Below are 22,751 nucleotides of genomic sequence, written 5' to 3' on the forward strand. Positions count from 1 at the left end.
ACTAGCCTTGGTTTCTGTTGCTTAAGTTCTTGCCCTTGCCTCTTGTCATCTGGTTATCTCTGGTGTTAGCTGGTCTTCCTGTTTCTGACTGTGACTTGTCCCTCCAGCAAGTCTCTATGTCAATACTCCTGGGAGACTAGCTCTCTCTGGGAGGAATTTGGGTATGGAGAGCCGTGGCACAGGGTCAGCTCTGGCGTGCAGAAGGCGACCTAAAGGATCCTGTCCCTGGCTGTTCCTTGATTCCTGTGTTCTTATCATTCTGTGGGGCGTCCATCTTGGGTTTGAGCAGAAGTGGCAGCCTACCTGTGCTCACAAGTGTGTAGGTACTCACGGGAGACCAGGTCTCTCCTGGCGGTATCTGGGTATGAAGTGCTGTGGCACAGGATCAGCTCTGCATATTGGTATCTTTTTAGTGTAAGTTCCACATATGAGGAAGAGGGTGACTTATCTCGTGTAGCATGGCCTCCAGTGCTCCATTTTCCTGTAGGTAATATCATTTCATTCTCCATTATAGCTGAGTGAAGCTGCATTGTGCCAATATAATGTTTCCTTATTTCTTCTGTGTCTCACAGAAGGTGACTTTTGTTGCTTTTCTAAGCAAATGTTTGTAACTTAGTTCTAAGAGAAATTTAACTGCTCGGGATCATCATTTAGTGCTACTTTTTTCCATAGCCTATTTAAAAAGTATTATTTCTTATGCCTAAAATGTATAACAATGGCAATATAACACAATATATTACTTGGTGTTCTAACTTTTAAATTTCTTAAATTAATAATAGTTTGAAGTAGTTGAGTTTTATTCATTTTCCCTGAGCTTAAATTTTGTCTCTAGTACATTACACTCAACTTTCAGAGATTGATTCTTAAGATTGTGCTGGTGGACAGTAGAGCCAGTTATACCGTCGGCTGTGCTTCAGTGTGCAGGGTTGAGGTGGTTTGGGTTATTGGGTAACTTACTTTCCAGGTGTAATTCCCCCTTGTGTTCTTTTATGCACAATATTTCAGCAGTTTACAGTGGTAGAGTATGAGCTGTCACTTCTGTGTTCTTTCCTGTTAATTGAACCTTACAGTAGTTACTATCTCTTACGATTGTTGTGAGGTTTAAATCGCACATGTCAAATGGTTAGAATAGTACTTGGCCCAAAGACAACCCAGCATTAGCTCTTATAAAGGGCAGGGGTTGGGGACAAATGGTGTTGGTTTGATAACTTAGGAGCTAGAATTCCCTACATTTTTCCTATGCTTGTATCCTGAATAGCTGCTAAGTCCCACCCAACTTTCCCTTTCTGTAAACATTTTGTTACTTTAATACTTAATAGAGGAATTTCTGTTACGTTTTCATAAACATATATAACCACTTCAGTAATTTAAGTAATCTAAAATTGCTGAATACAGGCTAGAAATGACAGAGAACAACAAGCATATTTGAGTTTCTGGTTGTTTTAAAAACACATTTTCCAATAACATAGTGAATACAATGATTTGGGGTCGGAGTGATGAGCATTTACGGAAACCCTGCTTCCCTCAATCACGAAGACTCCCTACAGCTGCTTCTTGACTCACATTCAAGAAGTACATGGAACTTCTCTTCCTGAACTGTCAGGACTCGCATTTCTAATGGATGTTTTCTTTCTGACGGTACCAGGAATTTGCTTTTGTGTAATACCATGTTTTTCCCCTTGGGTTCCTTTCTTCCCTCCATTATTTAAATAAGTATACATTTATTAAAAATTTTGTTGGTGGTCACTACCAAGGACATTTTTTTTCGTGTCTTGGTAGAATTAATGGTGGTGTTCCAAATTCTAAGTGCTATCACATTGGGGTAGGACTGTGTGCATGGTGTCAGCCCAGCTAATATAATGACAACAAGCAGAACTGGTGATTGAGGCTATAGGACATTCTTTGTATATGTATCCACACTAAATACTCGAATGATTCAGGAAATCGTTTTGAAAAATTACATATCTTACTCAGATTTAAGACTACATAGAGGGGCTGGTGAGATGGCTCAGTGGGTAAGAGCACCCAACTGCTCTTCCAAAGGTCCAGAGTTCAAATCCCAGCAACCACATGGTGGCTCACAACCATCCGTAACGAGATCTGGCGCCCTCTCCTGGAGTGTCTGAAGGCAGCTACAGTGTACTTACATATAACCAATAAATAAATCTTTAAAAAAAAAAAAAAAAGACTACATAGAGAATAGTTGAAGGAAATGGATACAAAACACTATCTGTGTTAAAAATGCTGACCCATTATATAGACAATGGCCTTCTTGTAAAAAAAAAATTTAATGTCTTTTACAGACATTAATATGTACAAGAATTGCACTGAAAGAAAAATGATACTTGTGGCACATTTTATTTGCAGTTTAATAATGCTGATTCAATGGCAGTTGATTGTTTTTAAGAAAATTTAATCCCAGCCAGGTGGTGATCCCAGCACTCAGGAGACAGAGGCAGGTGGATCTCTGCTCTGAGTGCTGGGATCACCAAGACCAGCCTGGTCTATACAGCTCCAAGACAGCCAGGGCTACACGGAGAAACCCTGTCCTAAAGTGGGAGGGAGGGAGGGAGGGAGGGAGAAAGGGAGGGAGGGAAAAAAATGAAAGAAAAGAAAAAGAAAACTTAATCTTGTTAATCTTGGATCATTTAATTATCTAAGTACTGATGGTACTGAATTATTTTAGTCTATAGAATATTTAGAGGTAAGAGTAAAAGTTGAATTTGAGCTTGTTCCTGTGACTGCAGCTTTAGCGTTACTGATAAAAATTTCTAGTCATATCAGATACTTACATTAAAATTCATAACAGTAGCAAAATTACAGTTATGAAGTAGCAATGACATAATTTTACAGTTGGGGGTCCCCTCAACATGAGGCAATGTAGTAAAGGGTCACAGTGTTAGGAAGGCTATAACCTATCCTGAATAATACAGCAGTGCACATTTTGCTAGTAAGTTTTCAGGCTAGGGCCAGGGGCTTGCTTATATTTTTCCCAGCTCCAAAATTTCCTTCATTCTCTTTATTTTAGTCCCTTTATTTTTAGAGTAAGAAAAATCAGATTGCTTTGGTTAAAGAGCTACAACTAGAACACAGGCTACTACTTGTAGCTGTGTTATATGCTGTCAGTCAAGTATGGGCATTCATGTAACACTTTCAGACTTAAGGAATAGCCATGCTTTGCTAATGCTATAGTTTGAAAAAATATAAAAGGAGAAGTTTCTTTTTATATTTACCTATATTTTTGCTACCCTGTTAGCTGTTCTTTCTGTTGAGCAATCCCCTTTAGTCATTCCTTTATGATATACCACTGGCAAGTTCTTGTTCAAATTTTTCTTTACCTGAAAATGTCTTAATTCCTTCCCTCTGATTTTATTGGGTACAGATTCTTCTGTTGACCGGTTACTGCTATACATACAAACAACATTAAATAGACTGAACAGGTTATATTCATGTATGTATGTATGTATGTATCAAGAATTAGAGAAATAGAGGTCATGAATTTGATAGCTGCAAGAGGGTGTGTGGGAGGAATTGGAGGGAAGAAATGGAAGGGGAAAATGATGTATTATATTTTAATTCCACTAAATGGTTAAAGTTTTAAATATATTAAATCACTGTTTTATGGATCTTGTGGTTTCTTGTGAGACATATGCTGTCATTCTCATAGCTTCTTCACTGGAGATAAAATACCATTTATTTTTGTTTGGTTTTTTGTTTTGTTTGTTTGATTTCCATTTTTAGAACTTTTATCTTGATGCTGAGATCTTTGGGTTATCTAGAGACAGAACTGTTTAGTTTCGTGCATTTGTAGTTTTATTTCTTGTCCCAGATTTGTTGTGTTTTCAGGCATTATTTCTTTGAGTACTGTTTTAGCTCTGCAGGTTTTCTTCCAGTGATGTAAATTTAGCTCTTTTGCTGTAGTCTCGCAGACCCAGGAGGCTCTGCCTACTCTGTTGTCCAGTGTACCAAGAAGCTCTTTGTTGTAGTTTAGTATGTGTCTTAGTTTGGAGGTTCCCACTTTGTGTCCTCTGTTTGCTTGTTGAGACTTTTACTTTATCCCCACTGTCCCAGATGTATTGTAATTGCTTCTTGGAGCATTTTTATCATGGCTGCATCTTACTCTGTTGGGCAATCTTAGATTTCCTCGTCTCAGTCTTGTCCCCTGTTGTTACCTCTTCTGCTTTAAGTCCTTTTAGTTCTTCATATGTAGGGATGATGTGTTGAACCCTGGGTATTTTCCAGATTCTGTTTGGAGAATTTGTATATTACCTAAACCTTCTCTTTGCACTGACATTTCCTGACTCTGCTTTGTCAGCAAAGTGCATGTCTTTCTGTCTGTTACTGATAGCAGATAAAGTGTAGGTTCTCTAGTCAACCTCTGTGGGCAGGTTGCAGGAAGTATCCTTACTCCTGCTGAGTGCATGTGGAATTGAGCTCATCCTTGTAGTCTCCAGTGTCGTCACTGGGATTGACCACCTAAGGGTGCTTAAGTAAGCGCCTTGGCTCCTTCCCAAGCCTGCATGACACCATCCTACTGTGATTTTTTTTTTTCAATCTCTCTTTTGTGGTTCCAGTAATTATCAAGGTTCCACACTCAACTCTGGCTGGTGAGAATGGGGGATTTTCTGTAGTATTTGGCTACAGTAGAATAGTTATAGTCAGAACTTTCTACCAAGCTGACACTTTATTGTTCCTTTAAACAAAAAGCAAGCGTGGTTTTGGTTTTGTCTGTACTAGTTCATATTTCCAGGTTGCTGGCTTCCTTAGTTCCTCATCTGGCATATATTAGCCAAAGGGAGCACAAGAATTCACTGTCTTCTTGTTCCCTAGATCCTGAAGTCCCTACTGTTCTGCCTCTGTCAGATTTTTATATCTTCTTATATATTTTTCCATGTCTATTTATTATGTGCCATGTTGTGCATGTTGAGGCCAAAGGACAGTTTGCAGCACTTGGTTCTTTCCTTTCACCACATGAGGTCCCAGATCAAACCTCAGTCAAAGGTAAGCACCTTTACCGACTGAGCCATCCTGCCAGCTCCCTCCCTTAGTATATTTAGAAAAAACTTTCTATATCTCCTTACATTATTTTATCCAGGGTCTTTAATTATACTTTGTAGAAATAATAGGGAAATGGACAACTTTGTTCAGTAAAGTGGCAGACAGACAAATGTACATTTAATCTGTTTGTGTCAAATACAGAACCATTGACATGTATTTCATGTGATTTTCTTGATGTGTTCATGAAGACTTGGAAAATACTCTATTTAAACTGGAATCATTGTTCATATTATTAACAAAACCTTTTTCTCTCTAGGAAATAATGCAAAAGGTGTCTCAAGGCTCCTGACCAGTGAACAAAGATTTGAGAAAGACAGCCAAGCTCATGTTTTCTCCTGATCAAGAAAATCATCCTTCCAAAGCCCCAGTAAAATATGGCGAACTCATTGTCTTAGGGTAAGATCTCTGCATGATGGAACAGAACTGATTATGGTGTGCTCATTTTGGTCTCTGGGTTAGAATTGCTGTTACTTTGTTTTTAAGAATTTGTACCTTACTGTATCCAGAAGAATTTAAAGCTAGTAATGTTAGCAGTTTAAGAAAATTTTAGTGAGCGTATTTATGCCATCCTTGTAAGCATTGAAATACTACATGCAGACTGGAGAGACGCTCAGAGGCTAACAGTAATGGCACTAACTGCCCTTAACTTCTAGTGGACCTGAGTTCAGTTTCCAGCACCCACATCAGGAAGCTCACAGCGGCCTGTAACTCCAGATCCAAAAGATGTTGGCACCCTCTTCTGACCTGCAAGCAGCCACACACATAAATAAATAAATAAATAACCATTGTAAAAGTACTGAATAAGCTTTACCTTGTCCTCACCCTAGAAAAAGAATTTGCATTTTCTGTCCCATTCTTTTGAAACATTTTCTTTAGCTACTTGGCCAACTACCAAAAGACCCTTTCCCTTTCCTGCTTCAGGTAATTTCGTGTGCCTTAGTGTATATTTGTTCTGTTGCCTTCTGAGGAAGTGTTAATTTGTGCATAAGGACCAGCTTTGCCTATACTTCTTGGTAAACAGACTTGTATAGCCCTGAGGGAGCAGTAAACTGACTCTGAAGCACAACACACAGGTATCTGTTTACTTCAACAGTCACCTCGTTCATTTAAAAAAGCAACTGAAGAGTGAAGAAGAGGAGATTGCATTTCTTCAGTTACTTTAACCTAAACCTGGAATAACTGTAAAACATAGATGCAGTCTGTTAGCTAAGAAGTCTAGAAACTGAAAATTATGGAATCTCCTGTCCACTTATTTTTTGCCTAAATGTTTGGCTCTCTAGACTTAGTTATGCTTTTGAGAATCAGACTATTATAGCTTCTTGTTTATTTATGACCTTTTTAAAAATTTAACTTCATGTGTCTGGGTATTTTGCCTGCATATATGCCTGATGCCCAGAGAGGCCAGAAGGCAGCTTTGGATTCCCTGGGACTGGAATTACAGAAGCTGGTGAGCCACCATGTGAGTGATAGGAAGAACCTAGGGTCTCTAGAAAAGGAATGAGTGCTCTTAGCACTGAGCCACCTCAGCAATTCCTGTTTATGACTCTTGACTGGAGGCCATACCTCCTAGGCTCCAGTGTTTCTCCCTCAGTACTAGTGGTGTTCCTGGGACCAAGTTACCATACTGGCCAAACTCGACCAAACTTAGGTTGGATATGACAGCACATACCTGTACCCATAGCATAAACTGGATGTGTGTATATATATATATATATATACACACACACACACATACACACATATATATAACACAGTATTGCAAATTTAGGGCTATATAGATTTTTAATCATATTAAATGATAAACAGCTTTTAAGAAAAAGTATTAAGGGTTAAATTATTTTGCTAGAAAACTTGTGAACTATTAAAAAGGGTGATTTAAAATTTAAAATACAATTTTAAGCTGTCCTTTAATTTAGAAATTTATGAGCTGCCGGGCATGGTGGCACACGCCTTTAATCCCAGCTCTTGGGAGGCAGACGCAGGTGGATTTCTGAGTTCCAGGACAGCCAGGGCTACACAGAGAAACCCTGTCTTGGAACCCCCCCCCAAAAAAAAAATCAGCTAAGCTTTAGCAATAGTAATCACCTTTGTATTTAGTACTTGGTAGCTTAAAATACAAATATGATTCTAGAAGTGAACTGGACAAGGTGGTCGAGAGGCATTTGGAAGAGGAATTAGTTGTGGCCCTTCAGAAGACAGTGTGAGGGCAGTAATGAACCCACAGTAGGTCTGGTGACAGTGTATGAGCTAAAACAATGTCTTAGCCATGAGAGCCTCCCTTACAGAATCTGATAGCAAGACTATCTGAGTACATAGTTCATCCTCGCTGTCTCCCTCCATGTCTCCCTGCATTTATGGTGCTGGGACCAAACTCCGCCTGGCACATGGTAAGCATTGCTCAAATTTATGTAATTTTTACATATGGCAGTCACTGAATGAACTCCTCAGCTTTGAAATATGATTCTTTTTCCTTGTTAATTACTATTTCAGACCATTTTGTAATCACCTCCATCATCCTCAAATCTTCCCTATTTTCTACTTCATTTCTGCTCAGATAGAGCAGCTATATTTGAGAGGGTAAAGATTTTCATTAGGGTGAAGAAACAGTGAACAAGGAGTATTATTGTTGAATTGCTGCTTACGTCTCAATGAAGCAGTAGGAATGGCACACATACAGCCCCCAAGGACATGGTGTTCTACTTAATTTTCTGTTGCTGTAGTCATAAACTGGCCAAACTGACTTGTGGCAGAAAGGGTTTGTTCCACTTATACTTTATAGTCCATTATCACAGGAAGCCAGGGCAGGAGCTCAAATCAGGATCTGTAGCAGAGACTGTGGAGGAATGCTACTTACTGGCTTGCTCAGCTTGCTTTCTTACATAACTTAGGACCACTTGCCCATGGGTAGTACCACCTGTACTGGGCTGGACCCTGCTGTATCAATAATCAATAATTAATGCCTCTCATACTGTCCTCTGAACACCCACAACAGACTATACTCCATTTCCCTCAAATGCCTCTAGACAAGCTTGTATCAGTAATCAAGAAATGCCCACAGGTCAGTCTGATGGAGGCAGTTCTTCTCTGAGACACCCTCCGCCCAGGTGACTCAGCTTATGTCATATGTAGCAGTCATACATGGACTCATATTCTGGTTTGCCAGTGTCATTCTGGGACTTGAGAAAACTCATTGCTATATGCCTGTTTAACCTAGCAGGTTTTGTTTGTTTTTGCTTTTGAGTGTAGGGTTAATTGACGTAGTGTTCAGTGCTTCCTGGGCGTGTGGTACGTGCCCAGATGTTTAAGTTTGTTTTCACTTTTCTGCACTTGTTTTAGTTATATGTCTTACTTGCTTGCCATGAGATTAACATGCGCTCTAGAGAAATGATTGGAAGAATGCAGCAGCAGATGTAGATGTAACCTAGTTGGATAGGAGCTGACAACACACCAGTGTTCTATTCATTCGGGTAGTTAGGACTTTACGAGGCCAGACACTGCTTATTTCAGAAGTTCAGCATTATGGTGTTGGGTTCACAATTAAAGGAGAATCTGTTTCAATTACTGCTGCAAAAAAATATACCTTAAAATAGATCACAAGGAATCCGATAATTCTGTTACTCAGTTCTTGCTTATATAGATAACTTAAAGCTGTGGACAATACTTCTATGTGGCTCAAAACATGGCCAGAAAGATGCTCATTTTGATTCAGACCCATGCAGCTGTTCTGGAGATCAGCCGTTGCTAGAAGGAATCTGCGGTCATTGGGAATTGAATGTACATGTAAGGCAAACGATGACTTAGCTTTATAGTAGTGTGGTCCTTACAAGAGACCAACTAAACTTTTTTTTCCTTTCTTATCAGATATAATGGGTCTCTCCCAAACGGTGATAGGGGAAGGAGGAAAAGTAGGTTTGCTTTGTTTAAAAGACCGAAGGCAAATGGGGTGAAGCCTAGCACCGTGCACATTGCATGTACTCCTCAGGCTGCCAAGGTAAGATAAAGTTCTGAAGAACTTAACTTGGAAAGTTGAACTATTTTTATGTGTGGTCTGCAGTGCTTCACAGTTCTGTTTGAATTGATGGTATTTGAAAAGCTGCCATATGGAATTCCCCCATCCCTTCTAATGACAGGCCAGAGGCAGGTAGGAATCAAAAGAAAATAGCTTGATTCCCTAAGACTGTCTGAGTTCTCTGGGTTTATTTTCTTCTTGTCATATGACATGCTTATGTTTTGCCCCCCCCCCCCATGTGCAGCGGGAGCACATTTTCAGCTGTGCTCACAGTGTGACTTCTCACCCCCCGCTTCATTTCCTCACCAAGTTTTAGAGGCTAGGTGAGGAAATGTAACCGTAAGTTTAAAAGTAGTCAGTGTAAAAGTAGAGGAAGTTTTCAGTCCTCATTTTGCCTTGGAATTTCTCTCTTTCCAGTTTATAGCACAAACTGAATTAATTCAGTAATGTGGTATCCAGATAAGAACAATTACAGAGTTCCTTGACTTCTAGAAGTTGTACATAAGCATTACATCATCTATGTTAGGTCCTTGTTAGGTTAAATAAATGAGCTGCATTAGAACTGGTAAATTGAAGTTGATTAGATTTCAGCCTTGTTTTATATCAAAGTTAGATATCAAGCCTTGATTTGGCTGCTCGTTGGTTACTGTTTGAGTGCCAAAGAGTCTGTAGAAGGGCTGGTCTTCTAAGCTGTTTTCTCCTGTTCCTTTGTAGAGAAGGTGTGTGTTCAGTAGACGCTGCAGCTCAGTCTGGGCTGCTCTGTAGTATTTGCCCATCTGAAATGTACCACAGCTTCATTGTGCAGAGCTGTCCCACACATTACAAGATACTGAAATTCTTGGGCCCCCGTGTACTAAAAGTCATTTAATCACTACCATTATTGTTACAGTCAAACTTATTTAAGTATTTTCAAATGCCTCTTAGCTATTTATCCTCTGGTTGAGGACCACTGGCAAGGAGATATTTATAATCTACCTCTAAAATACTTTCTCATTTTGTGTGTGCACATGCATGTATGTGTATACAGTGAATGCTTGTGTATGTGCCTGTGAAGGCCAAAGGTCAATACCTGGTGTCTTCCTCATTCATTCTTCATCTTAGTTTTTGAGTCAGGGTCTCGATAAACCTGGAGGGCTTTGACCACGGTACACTGGCTGTCCAGTGAGCTCCAGGTACCTTCTGTCTCTGCATCCCTAGCACCAAGATGCTCCCAGCCCTACTTTCTTAGTTTCTTATATTACCTTGTTCTTCATGTTTTTGTTGTTCATTTTATATTACCAAGCCTCCTCCCAAAAAAGAAGAACTGAAAAAATGAGTGTTAGTTTCTTAAACTTTTGACATATCAGGAAGAAAATGTCTTTATAAACGCCAAGCAGTTACTTAGGATGGCTTAAAAACCCTGACTTTCAATGCAACTTGGACTTAGCCTGATATGGTTCTTTTTCCTGATCTAAGAAAAGGTGTAACCACTTACAAACAAACAAACAAACAAACAAACAGCAATTATAGCCTCAAGACCCACTAACTCTTTAGAAAGTAATAATTAACTTATAGAACTAAAGATGTAACTCCATGGTAGGGTTATTTATTTCCTAGCATGTGTGATCTTCTGTGTGTTTGATCCCAACACAACATCTCTTAGATTTGGCATGTGGCATATATATGTAATCTCAGTGCTTCGGAGGCTAAAGAAGGATGGACAGTTCTAGATCAATATGGATGATACCTTAAGACCCTGTCCCTTGCTCCCTAAAACAAAAAATTCCAGAAGTTAGCAACTATTTGAAAATTCATTTTCTTAATTCAGAATTGTAGATTTTAAAATGTGGAACAATTGTAAATACTTAGGAACACATAAATATGTTGTAAACCATTAACACCATGCTTATAGATTATCTATACTACATTCTTGAAAGCCAGTAAGATGACTCTCAGTGTGTTAATGCACTTCTCAGTAAACCTGACTACCTGAGTTGGATCCGTGGAGCCCACATGACAGAAGGAGAGGACTGACTCCCACAAGCTGTACTGATTCCCACCTGTGCATGTACCACACATGTACACACACACACACACACAATATCACAAATAAATAAATGTAACTAAGAAACATGAATCTGATTGCCCACACCTATCTAATTCCAGCACATGGAAAACTAAGATAGGATGATCCAACGTTCAAAGCTAGTCTGCACTGCAGAGTGAGGAGTACTCAGCCTGAAGTACACAAGACACAGTTCAACAAACCAAGCAGAGGCAATGAGAGCCGGGGTGGGGGCACGCGCCTGTAGTCCCAACTCTGTGGACGCTGACAGAAGATCTCAAGTGTAAGGCCAGCCTGGGTTATATAGCCAGACTCACTCTCAAAACAGACAAAAATGCAGAAGCCCAGTATGGCAGCTCATCCTTTCAATCCCAGCTCTCAGGAGGCAGAGGCACAGGGTTCTCTGTAAATTCAAGGCTAGCCTGGTCTACATAGCAGGGCCAACAAAGGCTATATAGAGAGATCCTGTCTCAAAACAGTCCACAAACAAGTGAGATGGTAAATTTGCATTTTAAAGCCTTGTTAAAACCAGGTACTTGGTACTTAGGTATTTATTAGCTTTAGATATTTGAAAAATAACTTTTTTAATATTAGAATTTCAAAAGGCCTTACCTATTACAGATTAGCTAAAAAGCGAAAACAAACATTTCCCCCTTTTTTACTATGTGTAGTTACTCTTGTGTCTTTTTATCTGCTTTCCTCTTATAAAACCTCCTTTGTGCAATAACTAGGTTTTCCCCCTTCTGGTATTATCTTCAACTCATTAACATATGAAAACGAAGCTGAGCACTTCTTTTAGGAGAGCAGTTCAGCTTAGGATAAGTCAAAAATATGGCCATCAGAAATACATCTATTTCTTCTTGTAATGGTTAATCATCCTGTACATTTTCTGTATCTGATCTGGAGTATGATAAAGCTTATCATCTGTAGGATTAGAAAAATGAGCTGGTAATTCTAGCTTAACTGTATATATAAATTTTTATGTCACTTTAAAAATTTTTTTCTTGCAAGATTTTGAATTTTTTTCCTTATCAGAGATGGATGTTGGTTTTAGTTTCCATGTGGTATTTGATATTAATTCCCTTAGAATTTAAAGTGCTTTTAAGAGAAGCACATATTCTTAAGAAGCTTAAATTTATGTTTTTGTTCCATGACTATTAAAAGATATTCCCTCAACCTGAGGAAACCACAATTGAAGTTATATAGTTTCTTGCCTGTACCCTAAATTCCAGTGTGTGTGTGTGTGTGTGTGTGTGCGTGTGTGTGTGACAGAGAGAGAGAGAAATTCCAGTGTGTGTGTGTGTGTGTGTGTGTGTGTGTGTGTGACAGAGAGAGAGAGAGAATATTTTACCTTCTTTAATGAAGATATTTTTCCGATTTAATGACTACTAATATTTGCTGTTAACCCTTTCATTCATAGGCAATAAGCAACAAGGACCAGCATAGCATATCATATACTTTATCTCGAGCCCAGACGGTGGTGGTTGAATATACTCATGACAGCAACACTGATATGTTTCAGGTACTTTAACATGATTTTTTTTTCTTTAAAAAAAGTTAAAAATCTGTTGTTGGTGACTTTGCTATGATTAGATTAAATATTATGCTTTCATGCTGTATGTTTGAAATATGTATTGATTTTTTTAACCTCATCTAAATATCATTACAGTGTGGTTTAAAGATGGGCTCTGAAGTTGGAGAGTTAAGAGCACTTGCTGCTCTTGCAGAGGACTCGGGTTCCCAGCACCCTCGTTAGGTGGCTCATAACTGCCTGGGACTACAGTTCTAGGGAATCTGATATCTCTTCTGGCCTCCAAGAGCACTAGGCTCACACATGGTGCACATATATGTATGCAGGCACTCATACATACACATGAAATAAAAAGAAAATAAAAAGAGGGGGAAGGGACCCTGGGACCTAAACTCCTGGTAAACATTTTTTAGCTACTCTGTGCCCCCATGTCCTCCTCCTCTGCAGAGTGCAGAGGATAGTCTCTCCCTCGGACCCCTGTGTGTGTATGGGGGGGGGGGGGGGGACAGGGGGCACTACCTCCTACCTTCCTCTCTGAGCAACAAAAATTACAGATAATTTTCTAACTATTGACATCAGTAGTAGGGATTTGGTTTTCAGCACACGTCTGGGCAGAGCGACTGTGTACTGGCTAGTTTTGTGTCAACTTGACACAGCTGGAGCTATCACAGAGAAAGGAGCTTTAGTTGAGGAAATGCCTCCATGAGATCCACCTGTAAGGCATTTTCTCAATTAGTGATCAAGGGGGAAAGGCCCTGCTTGAGTTCCAGTCCTGACTTCCTTGGTGATGAACAGCAGTATGGAAGTGTAAGCCGAATAAACCCTTTCCTCCCCAACTTGTTTCTTGGTCATGATGTTTGTACGGGAATAGAAACCCTGACTAAGACAAATTGGTACCAACATAGTGGGGTATTCCTGTGACAACCTGACCATGTTTTGGGGAGGGCTGTGGAAGGACTTTGGAACTTTGGGCTAGAAGATCCATTTGGTGATAAGAGCTCTGTCGGATGTTGTATAGGAGCTTGGAAGATAATGTTGAAAACAGTGCAGAAGATGGAGGCCTGGCTTGTGAAATTTCAGAGGGAAAATTAAAGACTCTTTTCAGGGCCATTGCTATTTTGGATTGTGAAGATTCTGTGGTTCTGGTTAGCTGGAGCTGAAGAATCAGCTGTGATTAACAAGATACCAGAACTACTAAAGCAAAAACTTGGCATTACTGGGACTATTGATGCTGGTTAGCTGGAGCTAAGAAATTAGCGGTGATTGAGACCAGCGTCATTGAGGTAACATCTTCTGGGAAGTGTTTTCTGAGAGCACAGAGGCTGTGTTCCAGAGATAGCCAAGGTTGTACCTTGTGCTACAGTGGGACTTGGTAATGTGTAAGAGTCACCCAGGTGGTACTGGTTTTGAAGGCATGAAGGGGTCACGCAGAGCAGCTGAGGCTCGGAACTGTGAGAGGCCATTGGTGAAGGTGCAGCCTCAGTTGCAATTGATGGCCCAGGACTTAAGGGGTCATGCAAAGGATTTGAGGCTTGGCAGCATGAAGAGAACCTATGAGAGGCTGTTGTTGAAGCCAAGATACAGTGGAAGACAGCAGCGTTTTGGAGATGCCAGTACCATGAGATGACCACCAAGAACAGCAGCAGCAGTGGAGTACAGGCATCTGGAACCTAGAAGACAAGCTGTGTGCTACAAAGGGCATGGCTGGAGAAGTGACCCAAACCCTTGGAGGAGCCCAGAAGGTCGTGAGTTGGATCCCAGACATTGGACAGTTGGAGTTTAATTTTTGCTTTTGATTGTGACTGTGCCCTGATATTTTTCCCTCTTGAAGAAAGAAAATATTTTAGTGGATCCCACAGTTAAGAGACTTTTAATTGTAAAAAGATCTTGGATTTTAAAAGATATTGGAAATTTTAAAGCGATTGTCTTTTAATATGTAAAGACTGTGGGACTTTTAAAGTTGTTTAGATCTTGGGGATTAATAAGAAATTAAGGGTTGAGGCTTACTAGTGATGTGTTTGTGTGTCAAGTTGAAAAGGGGTCAATTGTATTGACTAGTTTTGTGTCAGCTTGACACAGCTGGAGTTATCACAGAGAAAGGAGCTTCAGTTGAGGAAATGCCTCCATGAGATCCAACTGTAAGGCATTTTCTCAATTAGTGATCAAGGGGGAAAGGCCCTGCTTGAGTTCCAGTCCTGACTTCCTTGGTGATGAACAGCAGTATGGAAGTATAAGCCGAATAAACCCTTTCCTCCCCAACTTGCTTCTTGGTCATGATGTTTGTGCAGGAATAGAAACCCTGACTAAGACATACTGGTATAATAAAATCTCTTTGTCTGGCTCCCATTCTCTGAACCATTCTGGTACTGATATTTATTTTTATATGCTGATAGATTATAGAGCAGTGAAACCTGAAGACATAAAATTCTTGTTACTTTCTGTCAATATTAGATTTTCTAAAGAAACCTAACTAGAATTGACTATTATTCAATTAAAATTATTGTCCCAATTATTTTTTCATTTTTCTTCATAAATATTCAATGAAAAGGCCCAGAGATGTACTTACTTTCAATCACTAGCAAAATATTTTTGAGGCTGATCTCTCCTCTAACCCTGTAAATGAGACATAGATTTAAAAGGAAAAAAAAAAAAAGTATCTTTACAGTTAGTATTAGAACTTGGGTGTTTGTTTCTCTCTCTCTCTTTTTTTTTACTAAACTAAATAAACAGCATCTTTAGTGATGAAAGTAACATAACATATGGTAAAATAGCATAGTAGTAAATGTTTTCCACATCTTTATCAACAAGCAATGAAGATGAATGTGGTTATCTTTTTTAAAAAAATCAAGGTGATCTGTTTGGTCATAGGTTTGAAATTTATTCAAAAAGTTAAGTTGTATTTATCTCTAATCTTTGTAGTTGGCTCCTTGTTTCCCTAAGTTAATTTTCTAGTATGAGAAATTAATTTCTACATGCATCGTCCCTATGGAAAGTTGAACATATCTGTACTGTGAAGCCCAAGAGACCAGTCTAGTAACAGTAAATTAACTTTGAGAAGGGACTTAGCTGCCTTCCAAACTGTGTAAGAACATTCCTATGGAGTCTGTCAGGTAGAAATTCAGATTCCAGTCTAGCTAACTGTGTAGCTGCTGCCCTACTGTGTAAGTACAAAGACACAACAGACGTTTCCACCGTCGCCTTGTCATCTGTATCTCCTTATCACACTTAGTAGGACTTTTGACAACAACCAGGACAAAGGCATCATGGGAGAGAAAAAAGAAGGCTGTCAGATAAACTGTATGAAGTGTGATAGATTGATCTATCACATGGTGCATAGAAATAACAAGAAATTAGTTTAGATTGATTTTTTTTTAAGGCAAATCTTGTGTCAATTTCTGTCTCCTGTTGAAAAATAGAAAATATACACTATGGTACAAAGTTGTAATCCCCACTACTAAGGCATTCTAGGTTATCCTGTGTAGCTAGGGACTACAGCAAGCCTTCTCCCCCGACATACACTCAAAGGCATCATGTTTGTAGAGAGTTGGTGTTTTCTAAGTGCCATCATTAAGTTGTATAATACTGTGTTGTAATATATTAAAGAACTGATGACTTTTTCCATTAATCGTGTCACTTTTATCATGTGACATCCATTCATTTCCTTTTTTCTCCTTCTCCTCTGAAGATGCAGGTTGCTTACTCATGGGCTAATACTTTCAAACGTTTAGCTTGACCCCTGCCTCACCCAGGGCTCCAGCTAGAAACCTTACTGCTCAGCAATGAAAAACCACCTGGGTATATGACAAATCCTACAGCCGGTATAGAATTCCTTTTCTGTGCTTTCTTGGGGAACCTTGGAACAAAGTACCTTTGAGGCACTTTGAAGTTTAGTAATAACTAAATATGATGTCTTGTTCCTTACCAGCTTAAGTGGTTGGAGAAGAAGCTTGTTGCTAAAAGCAAGCACAACCAAAAGTAAGAACTGACAGCTAGCTGGTAACCTAGAAGAAGCATTTAAGTTTGAGCTTTAGCAATTTCAGAGGCTTAATGTTTTCACACTATCCCTTTCTTGATGGATTCCACTGTGTTCGTTGAATCAAATTTATATTATATTCTTTTTTTTCCCCTTTAGATTGGCCGGTCAACTGAAAGTCCTATTGATTTTGTAGTAACTGACACAGTTCCTGGAAGTCAGAGTAATTCCGACACGCAGTCAGTACAAAGCACTATATCAAGATTTGCCTGTAGGATCATATGTGAGCGCAATCCCCCCTTTACAGCTCGGATTTATGCTGCAGGATTTGATTCATCAAAAAACATCTTTCTTGGGGTAAAAAGATTTTTTTTCCCTAATGCATTCTTTTATACTAGTTTCTACTTCCAAATTATACATAAATAAAAACTCACTTTCTATCACTTTTTTTGGATAGAAAGAGAGAAGTTACTATTCAGTTTGTTATTGTTGATTTTATAGGAGAAGGCTGCCAAGTGGAAGACATCTGATGGGCAGATGGATGGCTTGACCACTAATGGAGTTCTTGTGATGCATCCACGTAATGGGTTCACAGAAGACTCCAAACCTGGAATATGGAGAGAAATATCAGTATGTGGGAACGTCTTCAGTCTGCGTGAAACCAGATCAGCTCAGCAGAGAGGAAAGATGGTAAGTACTTACATGTAGCCTCTTTTTTCTACAGTAAACAGAGGATAAGTTGGACTAAATACAGTGTGTATGCATGTTGCTGACACAGAAAAACTGAGACCATCAAACACAGACTTCCAAATACTAGTTCTAGAGGGTAGTGTTTGTTTCAGTTAGGAGAGTTTAAGCTTCTGTTCTTTATGTCCTTGACTGTACTTAAGTAACTAAAATTAACTAGGTTTGTTGATTATTCAGATGATTAAATCATAAGTTGCCTTTTGGATAGAAAGAGAGAAGTTACTATTCAGTGTGTTATTGTTGATTTTCAAATTTAGCATTTTTTATAACTGCTACTTAAAGTTCTATTTCCAAATTAAATACAAACAGAACCTTTCTTAAGTTTAGCATGCCACCCTGGAGGTCTCCTGTCTTGTTAGGACATACTGAAGATATAGTGTGAACACAGTGGTAACTTCGGTTTTGATTCTTTTCTCCTTCAGGTGGAAATTGAAACCAATCAGCTACAAGATGGCTCCTTAATCGACCTTTGTGGTGCAACCTTGCTGTGGCGTACTGCAGAAGGCCTTTCCCATACTCCTACTGTGAAGCACTTAGAAGCTTTAAGACAGGAGATCAATGCAGCACGGCCGCAGTGCCCTGTAGGGTTCAACACACTAGCCTTCCCCAGTATGAAGAGGAAGGATGTTGTAGATGAAAAGCAACCATGGGTATATCTAAACTGCGGCCATGTCCATGGTTATCATAACTGGGGAAACAAAGAAGAACGTGACGGCAAAGATCGTGAATGTCCTATGTGTAGGTCTGTTGGTCCCTATGTCCCTCTGTGGCTTGGATGTGAAGCTGGATTTTATGTGGACGCCGGCCCTCCCACCCATGCCTTTAGCCCCTGTGGGCACGTGTGTTCAGAAAAGACAACGGCTTACTGGTCCCAGATCCCACTTCCTCATGGTACGCACACTTTTCATGCAGCCTGTCCCTTCTGTGCACATCAGTTGGCTGGTGAACAAGGCTATATCAGACTTATTTTCCAAGGACCTCTAGACTAGCAGCTGTCCTCCGGGACTGCATTGTAAGTTTATAAGCTAAGTGATTGGGTTTGCTAACCGACCCCTTGTCCATGTAAGTTTCTCTGCTCTGGTCATTTGCATTAAGATGAAGAATTTTTTAAATATTTATAAGCAATTTCTGAGAAAAATCTGGGAAACTCAAGCAAAGGAATTTTTGAAAGTTCCAGACTTCTGAACTCTGAGTTTTGAAAATCTATTTTGAGAAAAAAAAGACATAGTCTAATTTGATGCCTTCCTTTGTTTAGTGTTCTTGAATCACCGCCCACCCTCAGTGTTGAGAGGTTGTGCTGTAGAACTGAGGGTCTGTTGGTTCAAACTACGTTAGTTTACAATTTGTTGCAGACATTGTAAAATACAGCAACATGTATATTAATTTTTCTATTTATCTTTATCATAGAAAGTACCTTAGAATGTTGTGATAGGCTAGCATGGTAATGATGGTGTCACACATTTGGTGTGAGTGGTAGGGTAGTGGGCACAAGGCTCAAAGATTTGCAAAGTTAAGGAGAAAGACAGGAGAGTTCCCCCCCAGCCCCATAATTAGGGGATATTTCATAAAACCAGAATATTTCATAAAACCAGATTCATATTAATTACCATTGTCTAAAAGGTGTTTGTTTTTAACCATATTGACGTTAACCAGAAAATGGTTTTTTCCTTAATCTTTCTCTCAAGTGTAGTACTAGAACAAAAGTTAATGCTAAGAAACGTTTTATATGCTCCTTTGAATATGCAATTTAATCTAGATGATCTATTTTTCTCCCATGATAACTGATCTGTTTTTAGTGCCAGCAACATTTGGCAAGTTTATTTTTTTGGATATAAACTGTGGTTCATCTGTTCACTGTTTCTAAAAAAAAAAAAAGAAAAAAAGAAAAAGAAAAGAAAAAGGAAAAAAATCCTATGAGAAAGTGAAGAAATTAACAAGAAAATTACTTGATTTGCTCTAGAAAAATTAAATAAAAAGTGTTTTGTTAATTATTCTGTATTTGGATTATTCCAGGCATTAGAACATCTAGAGCTGTAAAGGGTTGGCTGCAATGGTACCTCCTTTGTAGCCCAGCAGAGCAGCCTTAACTGTGGGCTTGACTCCTCAGGAGCTGGCCTCAGTGTGACTCATGGAAATGTTTGCTTAGGGGATGAAAGTGAGGACACACCGCAGGGGCTGCTGTTCTCTTCCTCCATATGTGCTGTGCAGGACAGTTTCTTCTCACCCTAGCCTTTTTAAATGCACCAGAAGTACAGACAGTTGCACTACACCAAACCCTTTCAACACTTGTAGAAATCAGTACACTGTAGATTAGACGGAATCATCTTTCAGTCCTCTGACTTCTTTTCCTTAAGTTTGAAAAATTGTATAATAATTGACTACTGTCAAATTTTTGTATGTGGTAGTATAGCTTTAATTTATCTTACTACATTAACGTTTTGATTTTAAAAAATTAAAAAAAGGGTCACTTAGAAGCCATGAACTATTTTATTTTATTGTCAATTTTTCTTGTTTTGAAAATTATCATTTGGGTTCACTCAGGAAATGCATGTCAAGATCTGTATTATAAGTTATCTGTGATGTATCAGTAGCTGCTGGTTATTACCCTTTTTTCAAGGAAATTTCATTGATTTGAAGTTTTCTGGTCACAAACTTTGTGACTAATGCAAGGAAACCAAGTCCTGTGTTGTGTTTTGTCATTTCTGTTGAGGCTCTATATTGTAGCTTAATTTTTATTTGCAATTAATTTATTCAAACTAAGTAAAATACTTTTCAAAATAGCTATGCAAATTTGTCTGTGTGGGTTCCTTTTCATACCTTTGAGAATGGGAAGCCAGAGTGGTAAGTCTGTCCCAGACTAGACAGATCCTCCATCTTCTGACATAGTCTTGTGAAATGTATAGGATGTTCTACTTAATGTCACACTGTAAATATCTGTTTCTCTTAGAAGTCATCATAGCAGCGGCAACATAAAAGCCTTTTTGAGGTTAGGCTTGTTAGAGAGTTGGCAGCTGAGCTACCTGAATTATACTCATGATGACAAAGATTCTGTATTCTGAAATTTCTCTCTGATCAGCTAAGAAAAGAAAACATAAGTCAGTTCATTTACTATGGAACTCAAATTTTTAAACCTCGGGGAAGTAGAATCCCAAGTTGGGTGCTTTTGTTCAAGCACTTTAAATAGTGCTTCTGCACTTGGCACTGTGCTTACTCTTCTGTTTTAAAGACATCCAGGGGCTGGAGAGATGGCTCAGCGGTTAAGAGCACCAACTGTTCTTCCAGAGGTCATGAGTTCAATTCCCAGCAACCACATGGTGGCTCTCAACCATCTGTAATAAAATCTGATGCCCTCTTCTGGTGTGTCTGAAAACAGCTACAGTGTACTCATATAAATAAATAAATAAATAAATCTTTAAAAAAAAAAAAAAGACATTCAGGGACAGGACGGATGACTCAGTGGTTAAGAGCACTTGCTGCTCTTACAGATGATGCGAGTATCTCCCAGCCCCATTCTTGTGGCTTACATCACTTTTGGCCCCCTCCGGGAATCCAGTGCTCTCTCCTAACCTCTGTGAGTGCCTGCACCTGAACACACGTGCGCATACATGCACCTAAAATAAATACGTAAAGAAGTGAAGTGTCTGTATTAAACTTGTAAGTAAGAAGTACTAATAAAAAAATAACCAAAAGAGCTGTTGGCTCTATCTGAGCAGAAGACCTACACAGCATGGCACTGACCTGAAATTTGGCAAGATTGCAAGAGAAAATCACTGAGGAGTGCAGGAAGAAGGCAGACAGTACATGTGGAGAGAGGAAGCAGCCACAGTTAGCTTCAGCTGTCAGCGTGGCCCAAATGTGGAGTCATCTGGCAAGAGAACCTCTACTGTCAGTGAAGCATTTTCTTAATTGCTAGTTGATAGAGGAGGACCCAGCCCACTGTGGGCATTCCTAGGCAGGTGAGCGAGCATGTGAACAGTATTTCTCCATGCTCTCTGCTTTAGCTCCTGTCTCCAGGTTCCTGTCCTGAGCTGTCCTGGCTTCCTTCATTGATGGGCTATAGCCAGTAAGCTAAAGTACACATTACTATCTCCATTGGTTTTATAACAGCAACAGGACAGCAAACTAGAAAACCAAGTATACCTAAATGTTTGGTACCCAAATAAGAAAAAGCTCAAAAGGCAGCAATATTTGTAGGAAAAAATAAGATTATGTCGTTTTAGATATACCTGAACTTTTACTACATCACTGTACAGGTAGTGAGTTTTCAAATTTATAAACTAAAATGATCCTGGCTATCAAGTTGCAGGTGAGGAAACTTAAGTCCTCTCCAGGTAAAGCAGCCATCCACTGATACCTGGTATTAGGTCCTCGGTCTATTCTATCTGTTCTAATAATGATCTGTTGAGACCAGGTCTCACTCTATAGCCCATACACTGGCCTATAACTCATTGTGTAACCAAGCTATAACCTAGACTGGCTTAGAACTTCAGCAATTCTGCTGCCTTAGCCTTCTGAGTGCTGGAATTACAGGTGTGAGCCATGTGAACAGAGATTCCTACATGTACAGAATGGGCTGCTTCAGATTTCTTTTCAGTAAATTACCTGGTTTGTGGCCAGGTGTGGTGGTGGCACACCCTTAATCCCAGCCCTTGGAAGCAGAAACAGGTGGATCGCTGTGAGTTTGGAGCCAGCTTGAACTACACAGTGAGTTCAAGGACAGCCAGGACTACAGAATAGAGAGATCTTGTCTCAACAAAAACTACTTGGTTTTGGAAGTGAAAGACGAGTATAGACAGAAAATCCAGGGTTCCACCTGATGTGGTGACACATCTTGTAGTCCCAGGTATGTGGTAGGCTGAAATAGGATCACGTGTGCTCAGGAGTCAGTGCTCAAACTGGGAACTATAGTGTGAGCTTCCCTCAACCAACCAAACTTGGGGAGTGGAGAGCAATTCACTGGTTTCAGTTTGGTGCTCTTTGTAAGTCATAAGTTGTTCAGCAAGTGAGTGCACTTAGGGGCAGGGCTTTGTTTTATCCACTCAGAATGTTAGAGCAGTTAGTTTGCCAATTCCACTTCTGCAGGGCTGCAGTGAATTCAGAGACTCCTCAGCTTTACATGGATTCTTTATTGAATTCTCGTTAAAAAGTTATGACTTGGTCATCTGAATGCCAGGTGCTGATACAGTGTGGGTACCAACTAATGGATAGCTGTTCGCTAAGTAAACTTGAAAGCATGAGGGGAGTTAGAAAATACCAAGATAAGCCATCCAGGGACCTATGCAGTCATACCCAAAGCTCTCGGACTGTGGACTTGAAACTGATTACCTGGATTTTACCAGGAAAATAACCCACCTCTTTAGTAGCCATGGTTCAATGGTCATATTTCATC

At 39.5% G+C, this 22,751-nt stretch overlaps 1 protein-coding gene across 1 annotated transcript in view; it reads left to right on the forward strand.

Annotated features, from left to right (window-relative positions):
- The window catches only part of Peli1 (pellino E3 ubiquitin protein ligase 1), a 58,762-nt gene extending 38,616 nt beyond the window's left edge, over window positions 1-20,146 (forward strand). The window contains exons 2-7 of the mRNA XM_021177675.2: window positions 5,315-5,454; window positions 8,920-9,049; window positions 12,532-12,633; window positions 16,775-16,972; window positions 17,117-17,305; window positions 17,785-20,146. Coding sequence (XP_021033334.1) covers window positions 5,384-5,454; window positions 8,920-9,049; window positions 12,532-12,633; window positions 16,775-16,972; window positions 17,117-17,305; window positions 17,785-18,351 — 1,257 coding nt within the window. The 5' untranslated portion in view covers window positions 5,315-5,383 and the 3' untranslated portion in view covers window positions 18,352-20,146. The remainder of the gene's footprint in view (window positions 1-5,314; window positions 5,455-8,919; window positions 9,050-12,531; window positions 12,634-16,774; window positions 16,973-17,116; window positions 17,306-17,784) is intronic.
- Window positions 20,147-22,751: the final 2,605 nt, after the last annotated feature.

The sequence above is a fragment of the Mus caroli genome, chromosome 11 (genome assembly GCF_900094665.2).
Source record: "Mus caroli chromosome 11, CAROLI_EIJ_v1.1, whole genome shotgun sequence".
NCBI lineage: Eukaryota > Metazoa > Chordata > Mammalia > Rodentia > Muridae > Mus > Mus caroli.